The sequence below is a fragment of the Lacerta agilis genome, chromosome 2 (assembly GCF_009819535.1).
Source record: "Lacerta agilis isolate rLacAgi1 chromosome 2, rLacAgi1.pri, whole genome shotgun sequence".
NCBI lineage: Eukaryota > Metazoa > Chordata > Lepidosauria > Squamata > Lacertidae > Lacerta > Lacerta agilis.
This window is the reverse complement of record NC_046313.1, coordinates 109,220,877-109,234,684: the sequence shown is the minus strand read 5'-3', so window position 1 is coordinate 109,234,684 and position 13,808 is coordinate 109,220,877. Positions and strand designations below refer to the sequence as shown.

Genomic DNA, 13,808 nt, shown 5'->3' with positions numbered 1-13,808 from the left:
ATTGCGACGACAAGTAGATTTCTGGGCACCAGGTGGGCAACCACCGTTTAAAAACCTCTGCCTTAAGTCCATAGTTAATACCATTTCCATTTCCACTGCGTGTTTTTCTCCTTTTGCATACTGGCACAAGTGCATTGTTGGAAGAGCAAGCGACAATCAAGCAATGTAGTTGAGCTTATAGAATCGTAGAATCATAGAACTGGAAAGGGACCCCAATGGTCATCCATTTCAACCTCCTGGCAAATAGATATTCCATCGTGATGAGTGTAACCTAGATTTAAGGTGCCGTTTGGCACCTAGTTTATACATTTGAGTTTCCAACACTGCTCCCAAGAGAGGTTAGGAAGGTCTGTCTCCCTCCTTGTTATGTATACTAAGAATTTCCTTCCTGTTCAGACAGGCCTTTGAAAACTGCTGTGCCGCCAATCGCCTGCCAAGCAAGCTGGATTTTAAACTGGCGCCCCCAAAAACGTGTTTCGATGCGGTTCCAACTATTCATTGTTAAATGGCTTGCTTTTGCATTTTATAATGGGTGTCCTTGAACGGTGGAAGCCGCCGGGAGATCCAACTTGGGAGAAACGCAGGACAGGAATACCATGTATAGACTGGAAAGAGAAGTGGCTGAATTGCAACTAATCACCAAACTTAAAACCATGGAGAAACCTGGTCTGACCAAAGACATTGGATTCTTATCTCATTATACATAACAAAGCTATCTTTAGCCATCTCACCCCTTGCCTTTCCCTGCAAGACTAACTGCAGCCGTCAACAGGTTTTCCACACCTATGAGCTGATCACCAATTCCAACCACCCTTCTGAGTAATACCCCTCCCCACTCCCTCACTATATTTAAGGATCTGGTGACTTCTGTTTCAGTGTATCTGAAGAAGTGTGCATGCACATGAAAGCTCATACCAAGAACAAACTCAAGTTGGTCTCTAAGGTGCTACTGGAAAGAATTTTCTATTTTGTTTCGATATGTATGTTGGTCTGCCATAGTCCATATGTATACAACATATACATATACATAGTCCATATGTATACAACATATATACATAGTCCATATGTATACAACATACAACATATGTATGGCAGACCACCTGTATGTATAATCCGCATCATCAACATCCTTACCTGCTCGTATTTCTCCAGCTCCGAGTGGTAGATCTGGCGGATCTGGGAGAGCTTGTTGCGGTAATCGGAGTGCTCAATGGAGTTATCTGGGGACACCCCCCCTGCTGCTGCGGCTGCGGCCGCTGCTGCCGCAGACCCACCCCCTTTCTCTGGGCCGGCCACCCCCTCGGCCAGCAGCATATTGTCCAAGCGCATCAGCTGGGGGTCCACCGGCTCCTCCTCCTGGGAGCTTCGGATGCTCAGTCCTAAAATGCAGACACAGGGGAAAGGAAGGAGTTAACGCTGAGGCGGCCATGTTCACACACACACACACACACACACACACACAGGCATTCCCACCCACCCCCCTTTCCTGCCCTTCCTTGGTGGGCTTCCCCTCCTCCCTCCCCCTCCTGGTGCCTCCTTCCTCTTTTGTCGCTTGGCAGGAGACTAGGTCACCCTGAGGTCGTTGCTACGGCGACGGCGGGCCCAGAAAAGGGGTAGCAACTTTTGGCAGGCAGACACAGAGATATTGGGGAGGGGGGGGGAGCGGAGAGAGAAGAAAGAAAGAAAGAAAGAAAGAAAGAAAGAGTAGAAAAGAGGCCCGAGGTTGAGCCAAAGAAGCAACGTATTGAGGATCCCTAGGAGAGAGAAAGGAAAAAAGGAGGGCACCCTAAATCAACCCCCCAGCACCACCTCCAATGTCAAAACTGCCTCCGTTTGGGGACTGGCTCTGCTCTTTTGGCTTTGAATTGCCACCTGATCTGCATTTTCCAAGGGGCAGCCAAGTAGGAAAAAGAACCAAGACTCTGGCGGCACCCTAGACTTGATTTATTATGGCACGAGCTTTCAGGCCCTAATTATTTTGCCAAGTCTCTCAAAGGCAGGGGTGGCAAGCTCAATCTGGCCCACTGGGTGTTTCCTGCTCTCCCCCCATCCCAAAGACCCTACGAATGTTGGCGATGGAAGCAAAGGCACACAAAAATTCAAGAAGGGTGGCCGATCATCCCATCCCACCCTGACCATTGATATGGTCAAATATCAATCATATGGTCAAATATTAAGAGGGGAGCAATAGCCCTCTTCCTGGCATGCGCCCCCTGCCCCCCCCCCCCGTGTCGCAAGACTCTTTGTTGATCTCGCATATATTTAGCAGCCGGGTGTCTTCACCCGCCAAACGTCTGTAGGTCAGGCCGCCCCTAAAACACAGCGCAGCAGCAGGGGGCCAGTTTAATGTTTAAAAAAGGAGTAAACGGCTGCCAACTGGCCAGAGCAACAACAAAACCAGAAGCGAGAAACCACCTTGCCTACTCCTGTCCCTTTAAGAAAGCTTTGCTGGGCACAAATCCATGGCCCAGCGCCAGACAGGATCTCCTGGCCCATAGCTGTGCCTCAAAGTCCTGTTAAAGAGACCGGCCTTGTTCACACCGAACGGCTAAAGCACTCTCAGGCCACTTTAAACACTTGTGGCTTCCCCACTTCCCCAGGAAAGCTGGGAACTGTAGTTGGTTACTGGGAAGAGGGACAAGCTCTTATTAAACCACTCTGAGAATTGTAGGTCTGGGTTGCAGGAAGTCATGGCTGTTTAAAGTGGTATATTCCCCTCCCAGAGCTACAATTCCCAGAGTGGCTTAACAGCTCTCAGCACCCGTAACCAACTACAGTTCCCAGGGTTCTTTGAGGGAAGCCACCCACGACTGTTTAATGTGGCATCTATTGCAATGCTTTAAACGGGTTGTGCTGAGGTGGCTGCAGGCCCTAAATATGGCAAATGTAGCTTTCGGGAGGCAGTTGGCATAACATAGTAAACTCACTTTTTTTGGGGGGGGGGGACATGACAGAGTGTCTGACAAACTGCAGAGATTAGGCGGTGGAGTTACCAGGCAGGCCTAAGTGAGAAAAGCAATAAAAGCAACCATACCAGCTATTTTACACACACCTCAACTCCTCCAGAGTCTCCCCTCCAATGCAGGAGGCAAAATGGGGGCTTGGAGCCAGGGAAAATACGCTCCATCTGGTCAGGCCTCAAAGTCCCATGTGAGCCGCAGAAAAGGACAGAGGGAAATTGGGAGGCAGACTAAGTGGAGCATTGGCTTGAGATATTTTGATGCCCGAGGCCAATAAGCCCACCCCAATATGGCAAAGTTTTCCCCTCACAAATACCGGTATTAACACGGGGCAGGATTGGGACGAGGCGGCGGGAGGGCTTTCACAAAAACAACTAGCCACAGGCACAGCCACCGATTCCAGTCCTTTTCAGCCAAATCCTGCCCCCACTGTAGCACTTTCCTAGAACCCTAACTAAGGGGGTTCCACAAAAGGGAGGCAGATGCCCCCTCTGCTCCATAATTCTCTGCTCCATAATTCAAGCAATTCATAATTCAAGCATTGAGAATACAAGAGGCTACCAGTTCAGGCCAGCATCCTGTTCTCACAGTAGCTAACCAGATACCTATGGCGAACTTGTAAGCAGAACCTGGGTGCAATAGTCCTCTCTCTCCTCCCCCTGCGGTTTCCAAAAACGTTCAGAAGCATACGGCCTTAGACAGTGGAAGGACGATGTTAGCCATCATGGTTAGTAGCCATTGGTAGCCTTATTCGCCAATAATTTGCCTAATCATCTACTAAATGCATGCATTAAAAAAAGCAGTCCCTATAGAAGCATGAGGTGGGGAGATGCACCACTGACAACTGCTTGAAACACAGTACATCTGTCAAATGTACTGGCAAAGGCCAGGGGAAACTAAACTCATCCCATGGGAGAAAACCCTGTAGCTAAGTACTTGGGTTTTTTTTGTTCGTTTTGTTCTTAACACAGTTCTAATAAGATTATAAAGAACTATACAATGTATGATGCTGAATACAGCGACTTTAACCTGGCAAGATGTAGTGAACAGCATTTTGAAAACTGCACAGTTGCCCAGGATTTTTCCAAAACAAAACAGATAAATATCACTTGACTCGGGAAGGGAAAAGAAAGGACAAGCGTTGATCCTTCCGGCACCTCTCAGTTTAAGTTTCCAAAGTCTTGTTTTTACAGGACATTTGTGCACACCCATGTGCCTTTCACCCAACCCTCTTTTCTGGTTGAAGAGGTTTGGTGGGTTTCTGAAGCAACACAAAAAATATGTTTAACCAGTGGGAAGAGCAACCCAATTTGCAAACCGCCTAGAACTCTTGCCAATAGAGTATTGCCTTATGTATGTCCATAACAGTATTGCCTTATGTATGTCCATAACACACTAAACAGACAAATAGGCTTACCTGGCATAAGGTAGGTAAAGGTAAAGGGACCCTGACCATTAGGTCCAGTCACAGACGACTCTAGGATTGCGGTGCTCATCTTGCTTTATTGGCTGAGAGAGCCAGCGTACAGCTTCCGGGTCATGTGGCCAGCATGACTAAGCCACTTCTGGCAAACCAGAGCAGCACACAGAAACGCCATTTACCTTCCCGCCGGAGTGGTACCTATTTATCTACTTGCACTTTGATGTGCTTTTGAACTGCTAGGTTGGTAGGAGCAGGGACTGAGCAACGGGAGCTCACCCCATCACCGGGATTCGAACCACTGACCTTCTGATCGGCAAGCCCTAGGCTCTGTGGTTTAACCCACAGCACTACCCACATCCCCGGCATGGCAGGTACTCTCATTGAAACAGTAGTTCACCCCGTATTAACTTCTACTATAAAGTATCAAATTTTTGCTCCTTGAACGTTCATTTCAGAGGGGAGTGAATTTGCTGCTATTTCCCTACAGTTTTTTTCTCCTGCAGTGAAAACATATTTAAGTTGGGGGAGGAGAAGGGGGGGAGGAATAAATCCTTTTGCTGTCCATGGAGGCGCAGGTTAATTCTGTGTCCAAGGCAGCTGTTAATCAGCTCCATCTGGTATAATAATAATAGTTATTATTATTATTATTAATACCCCGCCCATCTGGCTGGGCTTCCTCAGCCACTCTGGGAGGCTCCCAACAAACCATTAAAATACAATAATCAATCATACATTAAAAGCTTCCCTAAACAGGGCTGCCTTCAGATGTCTTCTAAAAGTCTGGTAGTTGTTGTTCTCCTTGACATCTGGCCTGGTTCCCTGTAGCCTGGCTTCTCGCAGTGAGAACCCCCATTGTTCTGCCCGGACACTGAGGTCCAGCTCCGAGGGCCTTCTGGCGGTTCCCTCACTGCAAGAAGCCAAGTTACAGGGAACCAGGCAGAGGGCCTTCTCTGTAGTGGCACCCGCCCTGTGGAACGCCCTCCCACCAGATGTCAAAGAGAAAAACCAACTACTTCTGTTGGAAGCCGCCCAGAGTGGGCAGGGGTATCAATAAATTATTATTATTATTATTATTATTATTATTATTATTATTATTATTATTTTCTGCTAATGTGCAGGAGGGTGAACAAGGTTCAAAGTCCCACTCATATTTGGGGATGAATTGCAAAAATAAGTAAATAAAGTAAGTAAGTAATTAAGTATGGAGGCTATGCAGCTACATCACTGAGTGATTTAAGTGCAAGGATTTTAATGAATCTGCCCCGAATTTGAATGATGTTAAACTATCACCCAGTGTATTTTAAGACTGTTTATTGCGGCTGCTATTTTTAATACCTCACTATAATCACAGCTGTGTTATCAACACAGGACAAACAGGCATCCCTTTTGCAGCGAAGATTTATGAGCCTCTTGAGGCCCATTCTGGGATTCTAATCCTCCGGGAGATTACGATTGCCCCAATGGAGAGTGGGGCACTAACTCTGCCCTCCCCTAGTTACTTTCCACCAGCTGAAGGCAAAATATCTGCAGCAGGGGAGATTGCTTTACTCATCTAGCTCCCCTACACAATTTAGGACCCTGGACAGTCAGGGGACTAAATCAAGCTGAGAACCTACACAAGCAGAAAAAGGCTCTCCACTTCAGAAGTTAATACTCCAAGTAGCAGAGGGCAATGGGAAGTGGGGAAGATACAGGAAGGAGCATAGCTTAAGGGCAGAATGGTTTGGCTTGTGTGCAGAACATCCTAGGCAGTGTAAGAAACTCAGGTACTCTCATCGCCAAATGGCACCTTAAACCTAGGTTGCAATCACCACAATGGAATGTCTAGACGCTGCTATTATTATTATTATTATTATTATTATTATTATTATTATTATTATCATTTCTATGCCACTTTATATTTTAAAGAACAAATCTCAAAGCGGTTTACAACACATTAAAACATCAAACAAAACAATCAAGAATAAAACAAATTCAAGCTTCAAGAAAAAAAAAAATTTCGCATCCTTCTCCAAGTGACATTTTGCTTCCCCCAGTCACCAGCCTGGCACCTAGAGATTTCCACATGGTCGCAACTGGGTCCACACCTGTCACAAAACACACCTGGCTAATTTCTAACACTGGTCCCAGGTTCGATCCCCAGCATCTCCCTTTCCTGAAACCCTGGAGAACCACTGCCATTCAGTGTAGACCTGCGGTTCCCAAATATTTCCCCTTAGAAATCGCTGAGGACCACTAAATGATTTTTCTGACTGCTATAGTAGATGTAATGCACTGTACTAGATGCTGCAGGGTTTTTAACAGAGTTAAGGTTCAGACTTTTATCTCCAGCCTCCCGTTAACTTGGCTTCCAATCTTCTCCACTTCTCTCAAGTGCTTCCTCCCCTTATTATTATTATTATTATTATTATTATTATTATTATTATTATTAATTGAATTTATATACTGCCCTGTGCCTTGGGGTCTCAGGGCGGTTCACAGAATAAAATCAAGATATAAAACCACAAAATACCTAATAAAAATTTAAAAAACCAACCCAATAGTCCCCCCTTCCAAAAAAAAACCCTAACAAACCACGTTTTAAAAAGGCATAGGATGTAAATCGGATTAACCAAAGGCCTGGTTAAAAAGGAATGTTTTTGCATGGCGCCTAAAGGTGTGTAATGAAGGTGCCAGGTGAACTTCCATGGAGAGAGCATTCCAGAGATGGGGAGCCACTGCAGAGAAGACCCGTTCTCATGTTGCCACCCTCCGGACCTCTCAAGGAGGCGGCACACAAAGGAGGGCCTCAGAAGATGATCTCAGGGCATAGCTGTCAACTTTTCCCTTTTCTTGCGAGGAATCCTATTCGGAATAAGGGAATTTCCCTTAAAAAAAGGAAGAAGTTAACAGCTATGCCTCAGGATCACTTCCCCCTAGTCATTTCCGGGACATCCTGTTCACCTTTCCGGGAGATATCTGGATTCCAAGAATGACGAAGCAGCAGAAGAGCCCACCACAGACACGCTGTGGACCTCCTGAATGAAACTCGTGGCCACCTCTGGGCCGTGGCACACAGTGTGTGAACCCTGAGCTAAATGCCCCAATGATCTAAGTCAGCACCTTTTGCTCCTAGCATGCTCTCCCCCTTTCCACACATTGCATGAGGTGCTAGAACGCATGGGTGGGGCTTACACCAAAATCTCCCGTTCACAGTCCCCCAAGGTGAAGAGAGGATCAGCTACCCAGAGGCATAGGAAGGTCAGGTGGTACCCGGCGCAGAAAATTTCTTGTCGACCCCCCCCCCATTGATTCCCCCCCTGCAAAAATGGTTTTACGTTATTTCATATTTTCTTACAAAGGAATAACAACAAGTAATAATAATAAAAAACTTTTATTTATATCCTGCCCTCCCCAGCCGAAGTCGGGCTCAGGGTGGCTAACATCAGATACATAACATTGGCATAAAATCAAACAATAATTAAATTACCTCCTAAAAACATCTCCAAATTAAAGTCTAATTAGATGGCTTTCCACAGGGTTAGGGTTGGGGACAGTAAGTGCACCACAACAATTTCAGCCTTCACGACATAGGAAAACAGCCAAGTAAACAGCTATTTTGGTGGAGGAGGGTCAAGATATTAACCGATATGCATGAAATTTCATATATAGCTATATAATCCCTAGTATAGTAAGATAAGACCTTTGGAGCAGGCATTTTTTTAAAAAAAGTTTTTTTATGAACTGCCCTAGTAGGGCAGTAATTTTTCCTTGATAATTTGTTATCCCCTCCATTATATGGAGCCTGGGGCGGCCCACCCCCTACGCCCCGCCTTGATACGCCCCTGCAGCTATCCCATAATCCCGTGCACCAGTTTAGGTCTCTGCGATGTTTCCACTTGGTCCTAATAGAAGGTATTTCCCCTGCTGCTCCCTTTTTAAGAGGATGCACTATAAATAGCCACCTCTCTCTGGCTGCGAAGATAAAATCCAGAGCCATCCCGACTGTGTTTTTCAAGCATCCTTGGGGAGGTAGCTGCAAACGACCGCTGGACTTCCAGCAGTAATTCAACACCAAACTACGGCCGAGTGTTAACAGCTGAGGAGTGGCAGGAACGCCCAGCAGAGCCTGAGCGATAACTATCAGTGTGAATCTACCTCTGCAGGAGGGCTCCCCAACCTGGCGCTTCAAACTACAACTCCCACCAGCTCCGGCCAACATGTTTTACCTAAAAGCATGTTATTTTGGGTCCCTGTATCTTAATAAAATCCACGTTCAGGATTTTCATAAGAACTAGTTTGACATGGATTATCTCAGTAATGCTTTCAACAGACCTTGCAAATTTCGTTGGCAACCATCAGTCTTTAGAGTGCGGCACCGAGGGTGAAGTCAAACTGCTGTGAATTATGTATTATACAACTGCGGAGTCGGAAGGGATCCTAAGGGTCATCTAGTCCAACCCTCTGCAATACGGGAACAGCAAAACTATGTCAACTGCTTGATATTCTTATTGTATTTGGAGGGAAGGCTGGGGGTTGATGGTGGTTTGTTTATTCTGTTTATACAGTTCAGATTACTGTTAGGAGGCTTCACAAACCAAAGAGTCTCGGGGCTGAACACTCCCCCCCCCCTCCATCTGAACCAGGGAACTCTGGCTTAAAAACAAGCCAGGATCTTTGTGCCAAGTGCGATAGGGGGAAGAGAGGAATGAGCTCTCTCCACACCAATGCTCATTCCTGGCTTCACAGACCACAGTTTATGTAGCCCCAAAGGCCCATCTGAACTGGGAGTTAATGGCCAAGCACTAAATTTTATCAAGCAAGTCCCTAGCCTAAGCTCTTTGCCACTCCAGCCCAGCCTTTTCACAACGTCTCCTTGTAATAAATCAATTCTGCTTCCTTGGAGGCTTTTAAGCAGAGGTCAGGCTGCCATCTCAACTCCTTCCCCCCCCCCCAAAAAAACCCTTTTTGCTTCTTGTTTCCCCGCAACATTTGCCTGCAGTTCCCCCTTTCCAAATTCACAGAATCATAAGAGTTTGAAGGGACCACGAGGGTCAGCTAAGTCCAAACCCCTGCAATGCAGGAATCTTTTGTCCAATGTGGGGCTCGAACCCACAACCCTGCTCTACCTGTCACAGCCTCGCAGGACTGTTGTGTGGACAAAAAAAGGAGTGGGGCAGAGGGAAAACCACCTTGAGCTCCTTGGGAGAAAACGGGGAATAGGAATGGAATAATAACTAAATAAATGCTAAACTGCACTACGTCCTACCCCATCCCCACCATGCCTATTTCTGCCTGGCCTCTCATGTCAGACATCCAAATTATTCACACATGACCACACTCTCCCAATTACAGGCCTATAGGACCTGTTTTATGTGAAATCAAAAGAGGTGCGTTGATTTAAACAGGCCCAATTTGCATTTATTTTGTTTTATTGCAACTTGCACAGCCTTTGCAGCTGCCAGATCTCCTCAAGGGCGCCATTTCACAACCGCAGCTGCCAAGGGCACCAATTTAACTGCCAGGTTTCGCAGGCTAAAGATAAAGGGTGGGAACAAGCGAAATTCAGCACGATCCAAAGTGCCGCTCTTGAACACATTCAAGATTGAACCGTTTTTTTAAAAAAGTCTCCACCATAAAACAAAAGGGGTCTGTGGATCCTGCCTTCCACCATCCCATTCCTCCTTTCAGAAAGACACTCTTCCCTGGTCTGCAGGGTTAAATATACATATATTGGAATCACAGAATTGTAGAACTGGAAGGGATGCCGAGGGTCATCTAGTCCAACCCCCTGCCATGCAGGAATCTCTTGCCCAACGTAGGGCTCGAACCCACGACCCTGAGAATAAGTTTTGTGTTCTACCAACTAAGCTATATTACCTTGTTTCAAAATCGTTTTTGGGCTGTGACAGTCGTAGCGTACATGTTAGCTCAGTACTATTTTCTTCCATCGGACTAGGGTCCCTTCCAACCCTACGATTCTACGATTTCTAGGTTCAAAAAGGTTCCATTCCAAGGATAAGCTCTCCTGAGGTTACTGAACTCCACCTCTCATGAGCCCCAGCATGCATGGTCCAGGACAAGGGATGATGGGAGTCGTAGTTCAGCAACACCTGGAAGGCTGAAGCTTCCTCACATGTGATCTAAACAAATAAATATATAAAGCCACTTATGGGCACCTCTCACCCTTGGGCAGCTGGCCTGTCCAATCTCAGCCAAAACAAGGCCTGAGGCCTGTGCTGCTGGGCCTGAGAAACCTCCACTAATACTTGTATTTTTCTTTATAAACCCTAATAAAAACTTTAATTATTATTATTATTATTATTATTATTATTATTATTATTAAAAAGCTCCCATTTTTAATATAATGTTAACTCAGGGGTGAGGGTGGCATCATGGGAGATTCAGATGGCAGCCCCGTTTCTAAGTCTCTTTTACTATCAAGGGGCCCAACTCGGCTTCTGTGAAGATGCCCCGGACCCCGACAAGACAGCAACATTCACCACGAAACAACAGATTCCCATGTACTGTATTTTTTGCTCCATAAGACGTAAAAAGTAAGGGGAAATGTCTGTGCGTCTTATGGAGCAAATGGTGGTCCCTGGAGCCGAATTGCCCAGGGGCCAAAAGCAGATCCTGCTTTTTTTAAAGAAAGAAAGAGAAGGGGGTGTTGAAAGGACCCTGCTCAGCAAGAGATCGGGAGAGAGATAAGACTCCCAGCTCCCTCTGGGCCCCGCCCCCTTGCCCAGACCTCCATTGTTGAATGTGCCTGCAGAGGGAGGCTGTTTGTTTCCCCAGCCACATGTAACTGGCTGATTAGATTATCTTTCTGCAAACTGTAGAAAGGGCTCTTAAGAATCTGCAGAAATGTGAGTTGAACCCCATAAAAATGGGGCTTTCCCTCTTGCTTTCCCCCCTTTGCAAAAGCTTTGCTTTCCCCCCTTTGCAAAAAAAATCTTTGCTTTCCCCCCTTTGCAAAAAAGCTGCACAAATCTGAGCTGATCCTCAAAAAACCAGGGCTTTTCCCCTTTCCTCCTCTAAAAACTAGGTGTGTCTTATGTTCAGTTGCTTCTTATGTAGCGAAAAATATGGTATATACTGTGAGGAAAGCCGCTGCAGCTCCTCCAGATGCAGGCAAGCATATGGATCTCTAAAAATAAAGGAGCCGTGGCACATTTTGCCTCCTGTGGAGGAAGCCTGGCCTTGCAATGAAAGCAACAGGTGCTCTTTCCAGCCATGGGAAATGCAGCTAATTTATGTAGTTTCTAATTTATTTATTTATTTTAACAAAATTTATTAGCATTTTCATAATATAACACAAACCCAACCCCACACCTACAAATACAAAAACAAATACAAATACACATAATGTCAGGATTCTTCTTCTTATTTATATACCTTACAAAAAAAATATTTCTATTTCTAAATCTTGACGTTTGACTTCCCCCGCCTATTCACCTTCGGTTTTAAATCAATATACTATTTCCTTAACAACTTTTCTCTATAAAAAAATTTAACTTTACTTAACGAAAAAAAGAAAACATGCTTAATCTTTGCATTATAACCTAAATCATAACCAAATATTCTTATAGCTAAACTTATTTCTTCTATCCTTTATCATGCTGCTTTTAACTTAAAATGCAATATCTCCTTACTTATTTAAAATAGACTTGTAATTAACAGACTTCACACTCCGATTTCGGATACCATGGCAGACCATTTAAATTATACATTTAATACTTCAACCCACTCCCCCTCTGTCCATTGTCTTTTTCTGTCTTTCTCCAGAACCAAATCTCCAATTGTCTTCCTCTGAGTGTCCACAGATCCAGGCAGCATCCACAACAAACCCCGCATCGAGCCTCAGGGTGCTCATCATCTCCATTCTGGGCTCCTCCGTTCCTTTTTCTTCTTCTTCTTGTAAAAATCTTAATTCCATGTCCCTTGTCCCCGAGCTGCCACCTCGGAGTCTGGATATTGTAAATTTTCCCGTTTCAGGTTCCTTTTCCCGGATTTGCCCAGCCATTTCAGACCATCCTTGAAGCACCCCTCCCAGCTCTTTGTCAAGGCTTGATTCCATTGTGTAAAACTTTTGAAAAGCCTCCTCTGTGGAAAGTAAATCCTTTTTATGAATAATTCCACTCAAAACTTGTAGTTTCCGATTAAGCAATTCCATCTGCAAGACAGTGAGCATTTCCTCATCCTTTAAACTAGAGTTCGATGCCAGTGCGAGCACAAAGTCCAGCATTTTAGGAGAGAGAGTGAGTATCAGATTTCAGTTCCTGTCTCTTCCTTCCTTTGTTTCAATTTTTTCCCACGACAAACCAAGTCGCCGCCATTTCTCCGAGGCCGGAGTATAAAGACCAAAACTTCAAGTGGAGATATTTTTCCCCCAGTTAACCCCCGAAGGGAAATCTCAACAGACTCAGTTTTCAATTTCCAAGTACTTTCTATTGATTGTTGTAGCAGCAGTCACTTAAAGAGTTAATTTCTTTCACCACCCGAAGGGAGGGAGGCGGGCTGCCTTTCTTCTTTCCCCCAGATCGTTCCAAGAATACAAAGAGTCAATCAATTACTCACAGCCTCTGGGTTCTTATCAGCTCCTTGAAAACAGGTAGAACTTAGACGCTCATCACAGGCTTTGTCACCGCATTTACATCCCGGTTGGGGCATGTCCCCTATAGCCCGGCTCGTCGTCCCTTCACCCCCACTCCCCCTTTACAGGGGGAGCGAGGGAAGGGTTCGGAGCCACAACGGGCACAGCCGGGGAGCCCAGGGTGCGGGACGCTCTTCCCGCACCCCAACCGGAGCCCCGCTATGCGGCTGCAGGGCTCCTGACCCCCGGGATGAACTGGGTGCTTCGCAGCCGAAGCATCCCACGACCACCCATAATGGCGTCAGCCGCCGGAAGCCTATGTAGTTTCTAATTTATGTCTTTTGGGGAAGGGCTGCAGCTCAGCGGAGAAGCATCTGTGCCCATAGCTGTCAACTTTTCCCTTTTTATAAAGGGAAATTCCCTTATTCCGAAGAGGATTCCTTGCAAGAAAAGGGAAAATTTGACAGCTATGTACTGCGCCCCATGCTGAAGGCCCAGGTTCAATTCCTTGGCATCTCCAGGTAACAGGGGATGGGGAAACGCCCCCTGCCTGAAATCATGCACAGCTGCTTCCAGTCAGTGCAGAAAATACTGACCTGGGGGAGTCGATGGTCGGACTCAGAATGAAGCAAGTTTCTTATATTCCCCTATTCCAGGGATGTCCAATTTACAAGAGACTGTGGTCTACTCCCACTATAAAAAACTGGCAGCGATCTACCCATTGGATTGACAAAAGTTGTTGAGCTTTTTTTAGGAAGTGTCAAAGTTCTTTTTTATTTTTATTATTATTGGGGAACCCCCACGATCAACCAGTAGGTCACGATCAACCTGTTGGACACCCCTGCCCTAT

The 13,808-nt window shown here is 45.8% G+C and overlaps 1 protein-coding gene across 4 annotated transcripts in view; it reads right to left on the bottom strand.

The window, feature by feature from the left end:
• The window catches only part of LOC117042747 (pre-B-cell leukemia transcription factor 2), a 41,805-nt gene that overhangs the window by 13,880 nt on the left and 14,117 nt on the right, over positions 1 to 13,808 (bottom strand). For all 4 annotated transcript variants that reach the window (XM_033142383.1, XM_033142380.1, XM_033142381.1 and 1 more), the window contains exon 3: positions 1,135 to 1,379. In XM_033142383.1, coding sequence (XP_032998274.1) covers positions 1,135 to 1,379 — 245 coding nt within the window. The remainder of the gene's footprint in view (positions 1 to 1,134; positions 1,380 to 13,808) is intronic.